This window comes from Vanessa atalanta, chromosome 13 (genome assembly GCF_905147765.1).
Source record: "Vanessa atalanta chromosome 13, ilVanAtal1.2, whole genome shotgun sequence".
NCBI classification, from domain to species: domain Eukaryota; kingdom Metazoa; phylum Arthropoda; class Insecta; order Lepidoptera; family Nymphalidae; genus Vanessa; species Vanessa atalanta.
This window is the reverse complement of record NC_061883.1, coordinates 8,666,896-8,686,473: the sequence shown is the minus strand read 5'-3', so window position 1 is coordinate 8,686,473 and position 19,578 is coordinate 8,666,896. Positions and strand designations below refer to the sequence as shown.

General features: G+C 32.7%; 2 protein-coding genes across 2 annotated transcripts; both read right to left on the bottom strand.

Moving 5' to 3' along the window:
- Positions 1-9,916: 9,916 nt before the first annotated feature.
- Positions 9,917-10,704, bottom strand: LOC125068360 (ABC transporter B family member 27-like). The gene is made up of 2 exons (XM_047677460.1): positions 10,579-10,704; positions 9,917-10,108 (listed from the first exon to the last, which is right to left on the bottom strand). Exons 1-2 carry the CDS (start codon positions 10,702-10,704, stop codon positions 9,917-9,919), a joined length of 318 nt encoding a protein of 105 aa, XP_047533416.1.
- Positions 10,705-10,743: 39 nt separating this feature from the next.
- On the bottom strand, positions 10,744-18,985 carry LOC125068105 (ATP-dependent translocase ABCB1-like). The gene is made up of 19 exons (XM_047677112.1): positions 18,836-18,985; positions 18,663-18,763; positions 18,417-18,588; positions 18,084-18,255; positions 17,695-17,825; positions 17,304-17,528; positions 15,944-16,147; positions 15,276-15,446; positions 14,858-15,068; positions 14,721-14,779; positions 14,473-14,631; positions 14,243-14,347; positions 13,819-13,980; positions 13,413-13,616; positions 12,512-12,753; positions 12,242-12,398; positions 12,060-12,149; positions 11,839-11,943; positions 10,744-11,106 (listed from the first exon to the last, which is right to left on the bottom strand). Exons 1-19 carry the CDS (start codon positions 18,932-18,934, stop codon positions 10,888-10,890), a joined length of 2,988 nt encoding a protein of 995 aa, XP_047533068.1. The 5' UTR covers positions 18,935-18,985; the 3' UTR covers positions 10,744-10,887.
- Between the last annotated feature and the right edge of the window lie 593 nt (positions 18,986-19,578).

Genomic DNA, 19,578 nt, shown 5'->3' with positions numbered 1-19,578 from the left:
AACTCGTCAAAAATAACATCGCGAGCTATAAAAACTTGATTATTTTCGATATTGAATAATCTATAACCGTTTGCATCGTAACCGATCAATATTGACTTGAAAGATTTCTCATCAAATTTAGTTTTTCTAGCTTTGTTATGAACGTATGCAGTAGATCCAAACATTTTTAAATGATTTATTTTCGGCCTTTTACCATGCCACATTTCGTATGGTGTTTTATTTATCAGAGTTTTAGTGGGTAGTATGTTAATTAAATAAGTAGCTGTTAAAACAGCTTCACCCCAAAATATTTTATTTAATTTCGCACTTGTAACCAATGTTCGAGCCATTTCGGTTAATGTACGATTCATTCTTTCTGATACACCATTTTGTTGTGGGGTGTAAGGAACCGTTAAATGATACATTATCCCTTTGTCAACACAAAATTCTTTGAATTCGTTTGAAAGGTACTCTCGGCCATTATCGCAATATAAATTAACAACTTTAGAATTAAATAAATTTTCACATTTTGTTACGTAGTCTTTCATACATTTATATGCTTCAGATTTAGAATGCATCAAATACGTTACTGTATAATGAGTAAAATCGTCAATAAAAGTAATAAAATAATTTTTATCATCAAATGTAGGTGGTGTAATAGGACCACAAATATCGGAATGAACTATAAAAAGTGGCCTATTTCTGACTGATTTATCTTTTGATTTTGCAAAGGGCAACCGCGACTGTTTACCAAGTATGCAAGACTCACATAATGTATCATTAGGCATAATATCATTAATTAGGTAACTATCATCAATTAAGTTTTTTAGAATGTTAAATTTATTTTTGTTTAAGTGACCTAGACGCTTATGCCATAGTTCGTAAGATGTAGAAGTTTGAGACAAATTTAAATTATGTTGAGATCGCGTATGCACTTGAAAAACTAATTTAAATAAATTATTACTGATAACACTCGATACTAAACACTTGATACTATTGTTAATATAAACACTGTTATTTTTAAATATAACAACCATACCTCCTTGTTGAATACGATATACAGATATTAAATTACATGGCACGTCCGGCGCATATAATACATTATTAATCGCCCCTTGAAAACCTAAATTAGTAGTGACATTTATTGTACCTTTACCAAACGCTTGAATGCTTTCATTGTTCTTAGCTATACCAATTTTAATCGGTATTGTGAACTCTGAGTAGGAAGAAAATAATTCCTTACTATTTACAACGTGGTCAGTTGCACCCGAATCTAAAATGAAAACAATATTATTAATATGATATTTATAAGAATTTGACAACTTACACGTTGAAAACATAAATGCGAAACTGTCCTCGTTATCGTTTCTGATTTGCAAAGCGCTCGCAGCTGCTGTTTTACTGCCGCTACTACCTCCATTTTGTTGTAACTTTTTGAAAAATCGACAATCCTTCTTCATATGATTTCGTCGTCCACAATAATCACAATATAATTTTGAAATTTTATATGATGAATTTCCGGTGTATGACTTCTTTTTATAATAATTATATGATTTCCTTTTATCGAATCCAATTTTGTTCTGCGATTTGAATTTATTCGTTGATGTATGTAAAACTTTGAGTTCTGTCGTCGTGGTATTCTTTAGTTTGACTTCGTGATCTAGAAGACGAGTTTTTACAAAAGATAGATGCAATTGTTCCTCTCCAAGTGTTTCCAGTGCCGTTATAACACCATCGTATGATGTGGGTAGAGTTAAAAGTAAATGTGATATTTTATCCATCTCATCCAATTTTGCACCAGCCGATATTAATTCAGTAATGATATTATCGAAATTGTTAAAATGTTCGAATAGTGTCACATCTGGCTGTAGTTTCATATTAAGTAACTGTTTACGTAAAACCAATTGAGTCGCTAAGCTCCTCCGCTCATATACTTTGTCTAGTTCGGCCATTATGGATTTTGCAGTAGAAGAACCTCTTGCAAAGCTTAAAAATGTGTCACCCAAGTAATCTACAATCGTACCTTTTGCTAGCATATTCTTCTTAATCCACTCATTATCTGGTATTGGTGGTGGTTCTTCGTCAATAACAGGCAATAACTGCATTTCTTCTAGTAGTGACCTTATACGAAACTTCCAAGTACTATAGCGATCACCGTTAAATTGTTGTATATTTCTTTTACTTCGCGAATCCATTTTGAGTAACACTTTTACTATTAATTTTAATTATTTAAACAACTTTAAACATGACCTGGGCCCATAACCTGAAGGGAAATGGGGTAGGTATAATAAGACACGTCTGCACTGTTTGACAATGTTTTTAATAATGAATATTAAATAATCAAGTAAAGCTGTTCGTTGATTGAAATGAGTGGTGAGCGAATGTGAATGAGTGAAAGATTGAATAATATAATGAAAGAGAAATCTATTATGTATAGAGGCTTGAATTTTTGTATATTCCAACATATGGAATACCATTTAATACTGGCATGTAACACTATTTCTTATTTTAAAAGTCACATACTCTTTGTTAAAAGTGATTGAGCTGTCATAAGGAAAACAATTGGATGATTGTAAGGCATTGTAAAAATATAGATATATTGAAACATCCTTGTACAACATAATTTTATTTTGCCATCCCGAACTACTGAAATTACAATATCTTTTAGTCAAACATAAGTAAAAAATTCAGAATACTGTATTTCTATTTCTCAAAAATGGCGATACTTACGATTTCTACAGACCTATCAATGAATACTAGTGAGTACACTGGAAATTATGATACTAGGACATTAGGACAGGTTTGAAAGGAGCTCAAAAACTTCGACAAAATTTCTACGAGATAAAAATACATATATATATTATTTTTCGAACGATGTAATTGTAAATCCTGGGAATCGATTCTGATAAGGTTGTGTATTTAGTTTATGCAGATGGGACTTTGGGAATCCCCAAGTATAGCTCGATAAGATTGGGCCTCCAAAATTTCCACTGAAAGAGTTTCGTTTCATGCAGTTTAATTACGAAATTACAGTGACTGAAACTATGTACACACCACACAATATGATAAGGTCAATTTTAAAGTGAACAGGTGACTTTTATGCTTTATTGAAATTAAAATGTAAAAATTCTTATTTTTGGTTTTTTATTGACAAAATTATAGGTGTTTAATACTTGTTGGCTTAATTTAACAAACGTGTATTATCTAATATTAACTCAATATAATATATCTAATATAATAATATTAACACAATTTAATAAGGTTAGTATCGCGTCAACACAGGGAAAAATTGACAACTAAAATCAATAAATAATCTGAATTGCATATTTATTACAATGTACACTAGCCTTACATATTAAAAAAATAGTACTATAAATGTATAACTTGGCAACCCTAACCAATTGAAACTTGTAAATCCCCCAATTTTTTACCAGACTGAAGTTGTACTGAGAGTTGAGACTGCGCTGCCGGCGTAATGCGTTATTACTCATTAATCTATACATACTCCTCCCTCAATCCCCACCCTTCAGTCGGAACCTATAAATACGACGTTTCACTCGCGAAGCATCCAATATCCATATTTCGCATTGTTTTGTCGGACTAGTGTTAATATAACGTTAAAGACTAAAAAGGATTTTACCCGGTGAGCTGTTATACTTCGAGTGCGTTGGGATTTTCAAATAATCAGAAGTACGTAATTGTTTTTTAGAACTAATATTATATATATGTATGTGAAGGTATTTTCCGTAGGAAATTTAGATAAACATTTCAAAACAAAACATTACTTTCTAGATGATTTATGAAAATTAAACCTTTTTTTAAGGTAGCCTTAAAATAGCCTACCTATTTGTTCATTTATACTTAGTTGAATATTGGGACATACAATTTATACATACTTTTGTTACACTATGTAATTATCTAATAATACTAAAAGGACGAAACCATCTTACTTTCTTAGTATCTAATAATATAAATGTTTAAGTCTGACGTTTATTACTCATCAATGGATCTAAATGAAATATGACAAATTCATTATAGTCGGGAACAGCACAAAGGTTACTTTTCACAAAAAATTATCATTTCTACAATATTACAATTGTTTTAGGAAAATGGGGCTTCTCACGGCGTTAGCTGTTAATGCAGTTGGTGGTGTCGTTATCTACGGCACGGGAGGCCTGGGCGCTGCTTGGGTCGCACCTTGGTTAGGTTTCGGAAGCGCAGGAATTACTGGAGGCAGCATGGCAGCAGCTGCGCAGTCTTATTACGGAAACCTTGCAGCTGGCAGCATCATCTCAAAATTGACAGCTGTAGCTATGACTGCACCAACACCTTAGGTAATATTCTTTGATATTACGATGCTTATATTATAATAAAACGGAGACTTATAATAAAACGGAGACTTATAATAAAACGAAGACTTATTCAATATGATTTTCAGATATATATATTTTTTTACTTTTAATAATAACAAGCAATATTTTTATTATAAAAAATGAACCAATTAAAAGAGAAATGCTAATTATGTATGAAATGTTAAATTCAAATATCATACATTAATATGTAGAGGGAGAGATAGATACATGTATTTCAAATATGTATCGAACAATCCAACAACTAAAATATATATTCATCAATTATGAATACAAGTTAAACTTTATCTGAAAGTACTTCTGTAAAAAACACATATGTCTATATACACAAATATATATTTTTAACTAATATTTTGCTTTGCACATACAGGTATGGAGCAGCATTAAAATGAAATGAAAATTGTATGTTGCATGGATACATACATGAAATAAAGTTTGTAATGGATAATATTCTTTTTATTTTATCAGTAATCAATAACATTATTAAAAAGAAAAAGTAAAAAATAACACCATTTGCTTTTATTAAAAATATCTGAAGATGGCAAAAATAAAAAAGGGATTTACTCGAGTATTTCTATTTAGTAGATACTGAATTAATAATTTCAATCAGTATTCCCTAATTTAATTTGTATGTTTTATTTTGCTACTGAAAAATATAGGGAATGATCTTGGGAGTTATCACTATATAGATGATCATCATATATATGAAACAGATCTCATGAAATATTTTTGTGTCGGATAAGAAATTTATAATGTCAAAGGGATTTGCCAGTACAGAAGAACAGTGATTCAAAAGGAGTTCCTTAATATTTTTCTTTAAATCATTTCTGAGATACCTGACTAACAAAGAAATATTCAGTCTATTTGAACAAAATGGTAGACACATTAATTGTAGATCTGCATTCTTAATGAACAGCTCACCTTAAATTGAAAATAACATAGTCTTTGTATATAAGTTTTTTTTAAATAGGTGTGTTTTTAGGGGTAGTTATAGGGGGGGGGGGGGGGGTTAAATAGACCTACTAGAGTTGTTGATGAAGTCTGATTTTAAGGTTACAATTTTAAGATTAGTTTTTGCCAATATCTCGGGAACGGAGCAAATTCGCATGATGGGAATGGTATTAGAGGATAGGGAGAATACCCATACCTTCCTTCCCTAGCTTCTATCCCCCTTCCTGCACCTGAGTCCCGAATTCTAAACCGCAACCCAATAAATATTGAAAAATATCCTTGACAATATTTGACGTCATGTGTCACAAAAAAACAAAGCGAATGTCATTTCTTGACAAATTACATTTACTTACAATGACAATTTTTTTTAGAATTGTATTATTTTCAATATTACAGTATGCAGCTATTTTTAATTTCGATTTGTATATTATACTTATTTAAGTCCTCAATGAAAGAAATATATTTGTGAATAAAAATGATAATATATCGAATATTTATTAATTAAATTGTTTCTTATTAAAAATAATATCCTTCGTTTAACACAAATAGTAGGTATTTGTCCGTCACGTACAGTCCGTTCACAATTATTTTACTCTGACATCTATCAAAGAGGCTGCGCGTTAGGTTGGCATTACTGACAGTCTAAGAGCTCCTCGAAAAAAGTAACCGTCATGAGAAGCTATAAATTTTGTAAACAAGTGTTCAGGAGTTCACAATCCCTGCGACGGACGCGTTCCGGTACCAAAAAACACAAACGATAGCGCTTTGCGTCGTTAAAATATGATCCGACTAAATTAAATAGGTTGTAGCTTTCATATAACCCGTCTATATTTTATGTCGATTGAATATGGTCAATTTATTATTATCTCGTAGTATAAAATGTTTACTTAGTAAAAGATGTTTGTTTACATAATTTAAAGCTTCTCGTGACGGGTACTTTATAGAACTGTCGTCTGCATAACAGTGAATGTTGCTAATCTATAACAAGTTATTGATATACAGAAGAAACAGAGTAGAAGATAGTACGCAGCCTTGTGGAAAACCAGAATTGACGAATTTTAAGTCAATATATGTGGATATCTATTATCTTGGAGATGAAGGAGGTGATGGCTATAGGCCTATAATAATATAATTTTTAGGAATCGGATGCAACAAAGCCTCCTTCCGGGAGTTTGGGACGACGAATGCGTAGGATTGCCTGAAAGACGCGTTAAAACCAGTGTCAACGCGGGAGCACATGTCCGTAGCATGATTGGAGGGATGCCATCGGGACCACTCGCATTATGAATATCCAAGAAAAGAAGTACGAAACGAACCTTACCTTACCTTACGAACTGGACTGGACATCCAGAGTTGATTTGGACGCGAAGAGCGCTTAAAAGATTAGTTTTCTCCTTTGCAGTATGGGCCAATCCCTGTGCAGAGATGGTAAAAAGTTGTATGCAATATGATGTTGTCAATAAAAAAAAAAAATATCTTTTTCCGTCTCGCATTTTTAAATTTGGACCGATAATTAATGTTTTAATATTGACATATAACTAGTGTTACGAGACTAGCCCTAGCCTCCAATACGGTGCTACGTCATAGGATATCATAATTAATAATATCATTAATAATGTCACATTATTATTATTACAATTATTATTGTAATTAATTGATCAATAATTTGTACAACTTTAGTTGATATTATTTTATAACATTTAAAACTGGCATGTAACACTATTTCTTATTTTAAAAGTGATTGAACTGTCATAAGGCAAACAATTGGATGATTGGGGCATTGTAAAAATATAGAGAGAGATTGAAACATCACGGTACAACATAATTTTATTTTGCCATCCCGAACTACTGAAATCGGATTTACAAGGGGTCGCTCGACAAATGACGCTGGTGTTTAGCTTGTTAAAAATATTTACAAGGCCTGGGAGGAGTCACAGGATGCCTTAGGGATATTTTGTGATTTATCTAAGGCCTTTGATTGTGTGCAACACGAAACTTTGGTCAGGAAGCTACGTCATTATGGAATTAGGGACACTGCCCTCAGTCTTCTGATTTCGTATCTGAGCAATCGCATTCAGAGGGTTGATGTAAATGGAAAGAGATCTCCCGGGTCTTCAGTTACTGTGGGGGTCCCTCAAGGATCAATTCTTGGACCATTTCTCTTCCTTGTTTATATAAATGACCTGCCACATCTCCTAGGTGATAAACTCGAGATAGTATTGTTTGCTGATGATACTTCTTTAATTTTTAAAATAAAAAGTCGTCTTTCAATATATGACGATGTGAACAATACTCTCTCTGAAATAGTAAATTGGTTTAGTGTTAATAATTTAATGTTAAATAGTAAAAAGACTAAATGTATTAAATTCACTACTCCCAATGTAAGATGTGTCAAAACGAGTGTACGTTTAAACGGGGAAGCATTAGATGTTTTAGAATCAACAGAGTTCCTTGGTATGACAATAGACTAAGCTAAAAAAAGCTCCAATGGGGCCCCCATATAAATAAATTGACGAATAGACTCAGCTCTGCAGCCTATGCGGTAAAAAAAATTAGACTTTTGACTGATGTGGATACGGCTCGCCTCGTGTACTTCAGTTATTTCCATAGTATAATGTCGTATGGCATCCTACTCTGGGGTAATGCAGCTGACATTAATACTATTTTTGTACCGCAAAAGATTCGTTAAGAGGTAAATTTAAAGAAATTAAAATAATGACTGTCGCGTCTCAATTTGTTTTTGATAATGTTATGTATGTACGCAAAAACATAAATGATTTTCCCAGAAATTGTGACATACATTCTATTAACACTAGGAACAAGAAAAAACTTGTTACTCCAAGTACCCGATTACACAGGATGAAAATGAAAAATGAAAAAAAAATATATCCCGCTGAGTTTCTTTCGCCGGTTCTTCTCAGGTCCGAGGTGCTAAATTCCGAACCGGTGGTAGATTTTTGACAATCAATAAGCAAGTGCAAACACTTCTATATTGAATAAAGATTTTTGACTTTGACTTTGACTTTGACAGGGTTAGTTACTCTATTTTGGGGCAATGTATACGTTTTTACAACAGGATCCCAGAAAACGTTCAAAATTATTCAATTATAAAATTCAAAAGAGTCGTTAAAGAGCGTTTGTGTGCTAAAGGATATTACAACACTAATGACTTTTTAGTTGACTGCACACCTTGGGAATGAAATGATCGCCTCCAGGCTGTTTCAAATAACTAAAATATACTTATCATTGTACCTACATGGAAAATGGTTAAAAAAAATAAAAAATATATCCCGCTGAGTTTCTTTCGCCGGTTCTTCTCAGGTCCGAGGTGCTAAATTCCGAACCGGTGGTAGATTTTTGACATTCAATAAGCAAGTGTAAACACTTCTATATTGAATAAAGATTTTTAACTTTGACTTTGACTACACTAGTGATTATTCGTTTTTAGAAAAAAAATAGATTTTAATAGATTTTTTTTTAAATACCATTTTGACATATTTTGAAAAAATCTAAAAAACGTTATAACTCAAAAATGGTTAACTTTTGCATCATGCATATGGGGTTAAAATTATCGCAAATAATCACCCCTATCACCTCCTAACAGGAATACGACCACTAACCCTGTATATGCAGCTTAGGAGCGAAAAGGATTAAAAACCAAAACAAAGATGCTTTGCATGTTTATTTCTAATAATTGTAATAGTTTTTAAACCTTTTTGAATGAACCCCACTTGGTGATTGGGCTCAGTGCAAGCCCGCCTGGGTAGGTTAGTTAGTGGGGTATCATCATTATATCGCTAAGTAGCAATCTCATTTCCCAGTGGTGCATTGGTAGAGCAAGGAATGATTAAAATTTCTTACGATATATGACAATGTATATGTGCCAATGTCTATGGACAGAAAATATGAACAAAATAAAAAAAAAATATGTAAATTAACATTTAAGTTTTTTTTGATAATTATTACTAAAAATTACAATGTAATGAAATGCCTTAATTACAACATACTTACATTATTGCTTGAGTCTTGTGTCGACTGAGCGTCTGTGCAAAGTGTATAATAAAACTCGTCTTGGGCGGCGAAGAAAAATATCGTGGAAACGTTGTGTTGTGTTGTGTTATGTTCTAATTTCAATGAAAGCAGCAGCGTCTGATCTCTGAACTAGACCGCTGGACTACATCCAGCGGTCGAGTTCTATGGGATACCATTAATAATATGATCCAAAAATGGGAATGACTGGAATAATGTAAACGAAATATTCCAGTTCAGCAGTGGACTGAATTATTTTGATTATTACTAGACTGGACTAATGTCAACCGGTCATTACGAACACATAATAATATGTACACCTACGTACAGCGCTGGATTGACACTAAAATGATTCTTACGAGTTTTACGTCTAAAATGATTACCATTTAAGACATAAGAAAAAAAAAAATTTTATCGATAAAACGACAACCAAGAAATCACAGAATATAAATAATTCTACTTTATTCAAAATCATAATATTATTTTATAGATATTAAGACCTCTGCCGAAATCATTTTGTTTTATAATTTACTACAAAATAAGCATATAACACTTAAATATAATAGAAAAAAATTGTATCTTTTTGTTTAAAGTCCCTTCATGACGAGGTTAGAGTATAATCCTCTGAGTTGAATGAGCTGCTCATGCGTCCCGAGCTCTGCAACGCGCCCATCGTGGAGCACACATATTTTGTGGGCGTCTCGCACTGCGGTTAGGCGATGCGCTATGAGTACACATGTACGGTCTACTGAAGCACTGTCCAGAGCCGCTTGTACTAACTGTAACAAATAAAATATATCATGTACTAAATCTATTCGGTTATAAAAATTGTTTATTATCATGCAGATCTGTGTTCCTACATACTGATAAGAAATAGATATCAACATTCAAACAAAGGTTAGATGGCGAATTGACATCACTTAAGCAGTTGGAATACTTTGACTTAGACTAGAATAAGGCAGACATGCGTGAAGGAATTGGGAGGAGCTATACAAAAGACGTCCCATACAAGAAACGTACTAATATATAATATTACGTGATTATCTAAATTAAAAACAAACATTTAGGTATATTTTGTGTTTCGTCTGTGTAAGCAGCATAATTGTTCATATTGTGCTTTTCCGGTTTGAAGGGCGAGTGAGCCAGTGTAACTACAGCCTGTCTCATCTTTGATAAAAGCTTCAACTGCACGGTGCATATAGAGAATAGATACTTACTTATTTTAGTATTTATTGTATTGTAAATTTACCTTTTGACTTTCATTGTCAAGTGCACTCGTCGCCTCATCAAGAAGGAGTATGCAGGGATGTCGTACGAGAGCCCTTGCTATTGCTACTCTTTGCTTTTGACCTCCAGATAACTGTACACCTCTCATACCTATTTCAGTCTCATAACCCTGTAGTATCAATTGAAATGTATTTTTATCACATCAGGTCTTTAGTCTCGTTTAATTGCTAAATCATTTTATGCATATTCATTCGAGGCGTGAGATAAATGTACAAATTTGCTTAAAACGTAATTAAGGATATTATTTAGTCATATAATTCCAGCACTGAAATCAATTCAATACCCGTGGCAATGAAACAATGAAATTGTGAATGTGCGCTTGTTTCGCCGCTTCGATCACATCTTCTGCTGATACTGTCCTTGAATTATCACCGTAAGCGATGTTCTCTAGTATGCTACGATCAAACAGCACAGGCTCTTGGGATACTAAACCGAAACTAGCACGTACATCGTTGAGGCGTAATTTATTAAGAGACACATCATCTAAAAGCTGCGGAAAAATAATAAAAATAAAATAACGATGTGGTTTAATTCTATTTGGTATCAATCCATCTCGGTTAAGATCACAATTATTCAATTATTTTAAGTCCATACGTCGCTAAGAGGATGCATTCCTGACAGGTCCGTGGCATCCATTGAAGCAGCAAAGAATTTGAAGATTTTTTATAAAAATATTTCTATCGCTTTTATTTGCCTTACTAACGAATAATAGAATAAAAAACTTTGTCAACTTATAGAAATGTAATAATTTATATATAAATTAAAATTCACATTTATTTAAAACCATACTTTGTATTATTACATATTTACACGAAAAACTGTTTATTTTTGTACACTTCTGGATTGATTTTTCTAACGGCCACTCTTTAAAAAAATTAACTTATGTATACTTTATTCCAACCATAAGAGGAAAAAAGCTAAATAAACATCATTTGACAACAAATTGACGCGATATCAATGATTAATCTATGATATTCACTATGGATTTACAAAAAAAAATGCGTCGGCGAAACTGTTATAGGAATTTGGAAAGTAAAATTAAAGTATATATAAGTAGTACTGTGTAATAGTGTTGTATTATAAATAAATATATACTAATCATAAACTCCTAGTAGTGCACAATATAGCTGACTTATTAGTAAATAGAATGAAATACGTAAATCTAAGGTTTGTTTATCTTTATTCCTACTTCGATTGGAAAATGCTATAAGTGAAAACTTACGACAGCACCAGCATCGGGATCGTAATATCTCTGTAATAATTGAACAACTGTACTTTTTCCGCAACCGCTTTGACCAACAATCGCAAAAGTTTTACCGCGATTTATCTGTATAGAAAATCAATTTATCTTTATCGAAATTTACTTCTAACTCTTACAAATATTTGATCAAAATTTTTACATGATCGTTTTGGTCTATTCTTAAATATATGTCAAAGATATACCTCTAAATCTAAACCATGGAGCACTGTTACATTTGGCCTGTTAGGGTATTCAAAATTAACTCTTCTGAAACTGGCATCACCGCTAGCTTTCTATAAAAAAAGATTATCTTAGGTTATGTTTTAAGACTTTTTTCAAAAATCTCTTACTAAAAGCAAGGTATAATAAATAAAAAAATACTAACAAAAATATCTTCAGGTTTGTCAGGATTCATGATAAGAGGTTTGGTGTTCAGGAGTTCTAAGATCCTTGCAGCTGCTTTTGTACCCTTCTGGAAATCGGGCGCATATGCAAATGCATTCTGAACCTGAGATGACGCCATTTGCAATGCTTGGGTAGCACTGATTGTAATAATAATAATGTAAAATAATTTAAAAAATGTTACTAATTGGCATATAATTTCAACTGTATAGGTAGAAATTGATTTGATTCATTCAGTGTTAATAAAACTTACATAAGAATGTTCTGGTATGCAATTCCTTCCGTTACTATTAGTTGGCCGCCATAAGTGAGGGCTGTAGCATTTACGAAGTTGAATATGGACCGAGAGAGACCCCCGACGATGCCACGCCAGTGCGCAGCGCGTCGCGCCGGAGCCAGCGCCGGGTATAGCCGGTCTGCGTACTGCTGCGCAACGCAACGTTCCCGACCTAGGCAAGCTACCGTACGGATGTTCGAAACTGCCTCGACAGCTATCTGTTGTAATAAACCATTACTATGATAAGTTGTCATATCATCACTTTTAAATTCTCTTATGCTTTTACCCATTTTCCAATTCCCTACTTACCTAATAATCTGTATAATAATAAAAAGAGAAAATTTTATTTAATATATATATATATATATATATATATATATATATATAGTATATATATACATATATATTTTGCACGTAATAAGTACATACGAAACATGTATGTAGTATATTTTTCATATTTTAATCTAAGTAATCTGTAATTTTTGTCTGCTTTTGTTTTTTTCATTTTTTTGTAATAACAGTATCTAATACTAGTGTGTATAGAAGACATAGCCATGGTCAAATTATCATTTTCAATATTGCTATGAACAACTGCAGACGACCTTTGAGTGACAATTACTCACTCAGATTAAAAATAATGAGCCAGGTGCCGAGCGTCGCCGGGAACATTACCGAAGGTGTAAAGAATCATGTCGGTCACTATAACCGGACGTAATTTATTAAAAATGGGTCATAATAAGCGATAATTATATCCGACTTATTTACAACGAATTTTATATGAGAACCAAACTTCATGGTGTAAGTACGTCACAATAAACGGTTGGTCAATATAGGCGGAGTCATTATAAGCGGATTCTACTGTATAATTATTTTGTACCTTAGTACTATTTTCAAGAGCTTTTGCATATCCAGAGGATTCTTTATCAGTGGCTACGCCTTGCTGCCAAATGACAAAGATAATGATTGGGAGAAACGATAATGCTACGAGAGCGACGCGCCACTGGAACCAAAGGGCGATGACCAACGCCAAACCAACAGAGCCCGCTCCTTGCAATATTATACCAATTCGTTGACCTGTGGCCTGTAAAAGTTAGCATTTTTTAACACTGTACAATTTGGTTATAAATTCTTAAAACATTCGAACAGAGTGTAAGAGAGGGTAAATGTTATCGTGTGAAACAATAAACTATATTATTAGAATATTTATTTAACAAAAAATACTAATTCACTTAATTTGATTTTTTTTTAAATCTGTGTAAACTTAAAGTTTATTCCATACTTACGCCTTGGACGAAAGCGGCCTCGGCAGAGAGTCGGGCGCAGAGCGCTCCCGTAGAATTGGCTCGATCATCAAAATAAGCAACATCTTGATGTAACAAGTGAGTGAACATTAACAGGCGTAACCTTTCGGTCAAATACGCACCAGCACTACCAAAGGAGTATGTCTGCGAATAAGATAAACATTAAACGAAAACGAAATAGAATTACAGAAAATTCCTTTACGAAGAAAAGGAAGTCATAGTTGATTTATTAAATTATGACTTAATATATTTTTCATTTAAGAATATAGGTACACATACAAATTACATGTCCCAGGCTGACTTCATATATTTTCAATAAACAGTATTTTTTTAGTAAGTTGCGATGGCATGGATTTATAAATTGTACCCTTGTCAATCACTTATTTTAAATATAAAATAATCTTACTTCAATTAAATTAGACAGTCCTGTTGCACAACCGATGCCGATACAAATAAATGAAATTACTTTCACTTTATTTAGCATGTGTTCGGGGTCAGGATTAGCCATAGACTGTGAATAAATAATGATTTTTTTATTTATTTCGAAAAATTTGATCGAAGCGCGTTCAAATTTTCAGTTAACCAAACCAAATCAATACCATGAAAGACCTATTAATTATTATAAAAGACTCTTACCCCAAATAAATCACCAAAAGCAACTATAAATAATGGCATAGCAAAGCCACCTATGATTGAACACAAACTACCCAAAGCGACAGTCTTCCACTCGGGTGCATTAAGCGCTACCACTTGCCAAAAAGATAGCGACGATCTTTCTTTAATTTCTTTGATATCCTTGAAAAGATAGAAATTAAATATGCATTATAATTATTTTCATCATCCAATCCTAATAATTAAATTGTATAGATTTACTCAGCACTTACTTCGATAACCTCAGCAGAATGCTTTGATATTTCTCTCAGTTTTCGGATAGGCTCATGAGCTTAAAAAATGTGTCTCGACTGTTAATCCAATAGAAACATAACTATATATAATACTTTAACTTGTATTCGTGTCTTACCGTTATTGACGTCATTTGACATTTCTCGTTTGTTTATATCGATGAATTCAGATGTCCTAAACATTTTGTAGTATAAGCCCTTTTGATTCATCAATTCTTCGTGATTCCCCAACTCTACCACCAGCCCATCTTTCATCATGTATATTATATCCACTTTTCGTATAGTTGACAAACGATGTGCTACTATTATAGTTGTTCGACCTTTCGCTGCCTGGATCAATTATAATTTATAAAAAAAGTTTATTACAATACGCTTTATTTAAAAAAAAAAGCGTGTCGAGTTGTCATTGTATCTATAAAGTGCTGTTACAACTAGAAAACAAATGTTATTTTAATTAAAAAAAAAAATTTACAAACAAGGTCATGATTTTCCAAGTTATCCAAATAATGTTTTTTTTTAATATAAAATTAAATTTACCTCATTTAATGCATCTTGTACTTTAGATTCCGATAGTGTGTCGAGAGCACTAGTGGCTTCGTCGAGTAAAAGGATGCGAGGATTTCGCACAAGGGCACGTGCAATAGCTATTCTTTGCTTCTGTCCTCCTGACAGAGAGGTACCACGGTCTCCTACTAAAGTGTCATAACCCTGCAAGTTTAAAGATCCCAACCAATGTGTTAAAGTCGTAGCACATCACGCACACAGCACACAATTAAAATGTACAGATCCAAGCAGGTAAGTTGTCATGCACATTAGCGATATTTGCAATTATATACTTCAAATACTGTTAAAATTTTTTCTATATTTTTAATTCCAACAAATATTTTTTACAATAATTATATTGGAATCGAATGTATAATGTGTAAATAATGTGCATCGTCATTAAGACAGGTTTTATTATTATTATTGTAAGGATTCAACAGTGTATTTTTGTGAAGTACATTCAAATGTGGCATTATATCTCTTGGTGACCATTAAATATAGAAATTAAATACCAACATATTTAGTATAATTTAGAATTATTCCTGAAATAAACAATTAAAAAAAAACATCCAAGCGTTAACGAAATATGACAACTAATATTGCATACAAAAGATCAATATCTATAAGAAATATATTAATAATATTGTATGCAAAGGACTCACAGATGGTAACATCGTTATGAAGTCGTGCGCATAAGCCTGTTGCGCGGCTTTAATTATATCAACATCAGAAACAACATCGTGTCCGTAGCGAATGTTTTCACGTATGCTTGTGTTAAAAAGCACAGGCTCTTGGTTAACCAATCCGATCTGACTACGTAACCACCGCACAGATAATTCACGGACATCATTACCATCTATCTTTACCTGTAATTAAAAACAAAAGGTTTACTATATATTTTTGCAATTATATTTATTGACAGAAATCAATTTTCTATTGCTTGTTAGAATTATTTTCAGAATCGACCACTTCTTGAAATTTCTTCATCATGAAAACCTAATGTAACCTTATCCATCTACAATAAATGAGCAGACGTTTTTCTGTAAGGCCTAGCTGAAAAACTACAAATTGGTTTTGTAGTACATAGAACTTACACCAAAATGCGGTGCATTCCAGGGAAGATTTCAGTATACAATATTATTAAACAAGTAGGTGTTAGTCGAAATAAATTTATTACTCAAATTCTAGATAACTTACACTACCGTCAGCAACATCATAGTATCTTGATATGAGAGCAACGATGGTAGACTTGCCACAGCCAGATTTTCCCACTAGAGCTACAGACTGACCACTTGATATATTGATGTTCACATCATGCAATACCTAAAGTGCCTACTACATATTTATATATTATTATGGATACCTATATGAAACTTTAGCACTTAAACGATATGTTTGCTAGCTGGTATAGATATGATGGAATGGATGGTACTGCAAGAAATTTAAACCACCGCCTACACCACTAATAAGTTACACTGGCTCCCTCACCATTCAAACCGGAACGAAACAGTTTTCAGAATCGCAGTTTATCGCAAGAATACGTGATAACCAGGCGGGCACGCGTGAAGCCCTATTCCCAATATTCCTAATCATAAAAGTTTGTTAAAATGGGACTAAATAATTTAAGAAGCTTAGCAATGCATTCCTAAGTTTGATTTCTACTGACTGACTGATTATTACGTGCCTAATTTGTATTTTTCATTCAACACGAGCTCTTCATAAAAAGTGAATAAAAAGATCGTGAGGATATCAGATGTGTTAAATGAAGTTTTGCATGTACATCCATTGACCCGCGCTTGATCAACGTTGTAGGATAAGTTTGAAACTCACTCTATGTGAGGAGGCATTTGCCCAGCATTTCATTTTTATCTTAACTTTATATCTTTTTAACTATCTGAAAAGCTGGTGCTAGAACAGCGTGTAGAGCAACTTGTTATATTTTTTATCGCTGAATGGTCAACATACTCCTCTCAATTTGTTACTGAAAATTTTATAAATAATATTTGTAAAGATTATACTTACAGTAATTCCAGGTCGAGACGGATAATCGAAAGATACATTTTTAAATTCAATATTTCCTTCCATTGAGTCCGGTTTAATTCCACTGTCTTCTAAAGTGTTAATGGTCGGTATATTATGTAATACATGAAAAATAGAAGCACCAGCACCACGAGCTGACCCCAATGAGGTCATTAGATTACCTATCATACCGAAATAGGATAGTGCAGTCATCACTCCAAAGAATACCTATAGCATAAGAAGGCAGGGTCTTTATTTGCTATCAATGGTAAATAAACAACAATTGGAAAATCATATGTACAATATTAACAGAAACATAAATGGATGGTTATAATATTACAGCGGATATATTATTTTAACGCCTATAAATCTAACTATAAAAAAAAATACTAACAGAAAACATAACATCAGCATTGTATCTCTGAGGCTCGTTTATTACAAGATGTATACCCAAATAAAAGGCCAAAGCGTAAGAGCTAAAGATACATAAATACAGAAACCCCATTGACAAGCCGGTGAAAAATTCTGAAAATATTAATAGTCAGTATTAATTTTAACTTTATATCATACTGACTACTAAAATAAACATTATTTTAGTATCATCAGTAGTCATCATAATATTTTTAATCGAATTACCCACGTCAAGTGAAGCGAGCTGGTAACACTTTGTAGAAATAAAAATGTACTTAAAGCGCTTAGTTTAAAAAAGGAACTTGTAGCTAAACATGGAGATTAATTTATCAAACAATAGATACCATATTTAAAAAAATTACGAGTACTTACCTTTCTGAATGTGAATTCTTCTGGCATCTGCGAGATGTATCTTGTAACGATCTATTTCTTTTTCTTGTCCGTTGAATGCGTAAACAGTTTTAATTGAACTCAGGGCTTCTTCAGCGACGGCGCTGGCTTTGCCTTTTGCTTGTGCCTGCTTCTTGTATAAGCGATCGGATATCTTAAATTTATAGAATAATTGTAAAGACAAAAGAAATATACATTTTGTTAATTCAATGATTCCTTAACACATTACTTTAAAAGATAATAAAGAAACGATATTGTCAAGACATTGTTTAAACACTATGTGTATATTTCATATATTTAAAAAAAATTACGTACCTTGCCAGTCAATCCCACAAGTACGAAAGTAATCGGTGCGGTAGAAAGACAAAGCAACGCTAGCTTCCAACCTCTTATTAAAGCCATCAGTGTACAGCTTACCGCTACTGCAGTGTCATACACTAAGGATGATACTTTATCGCCTATACCTTCCTCTAACTTTATCATATCCCTGTTAAAACGAAAACTGTTTTAAGTAAATTACTAATAAGAAATAAATTTAACCAGTAACTACTCAATAATAACTCAGCCATTTTCGAAGCAAAGTCGCCAGTTTGATGCAAGTCGTAATACGCCAAATCTTGATTTAGTACAGCTTTCAAATAAGAAAATCTTATTCTAAATATCTGCAGAGTAAAGACGAAAATGTATTTCTTATATATCAAACATTTGCGATAAGAATGTGTTACTTTTAATACCTGATTTATTGCTGCAACATTCATAAGAGCCGTACCCAAATATCCACCCGTAAACAGTACAAGGCCAACACAAGTATACTTTATTCCAAAGTCATGCATTGATTTTAGAAACACCTCGTAAGAAATGTGATCCTTACTAGACTTAGCGTAGTCAATCATATTTTGAAATACGTTAGCTACTAAGGCTATTGCATACGGCATGGTCACACCCGCTATAAAAATAGCCACTAACGCAACTGTAATGAGAAGCTTATCCCATTTTGTGGCAAATTTAAACTGTAAGACAATGGTTTTTGAAATAACTGTTGAAGAATAGAAATTAGAAATTAAAGAACACGACGTAATATTAGAGTACCCTAACTACTGAATTTCTTGCCTGTTCCGGTTACGGATTTTTACCCGTATAGTATAGATAGGTTATGTATAGAATTGGGTATATGTATACACATATTTATATTTGTATATGGCGTAAATACAGAAAAATCTTTTGCAGAATAATTTAATAGAAAACCAAACCCGAACTCAACAACTAAGTTTTTTCAATAGTAATTTACTTGTATAATAAATCAATATTATGTTTATTGGGAAGTACAAAACTTCCCATAACGAGATATACACACCAATGAAAAGTATGATACATTACTATTTGGATCCTGCTTCTTCGAATTTGTTAATTTACTGAAAATAAATGATACAATTTAATCACTTATTTCTTGTATTCTACTAAAGTATATGAGAGTATT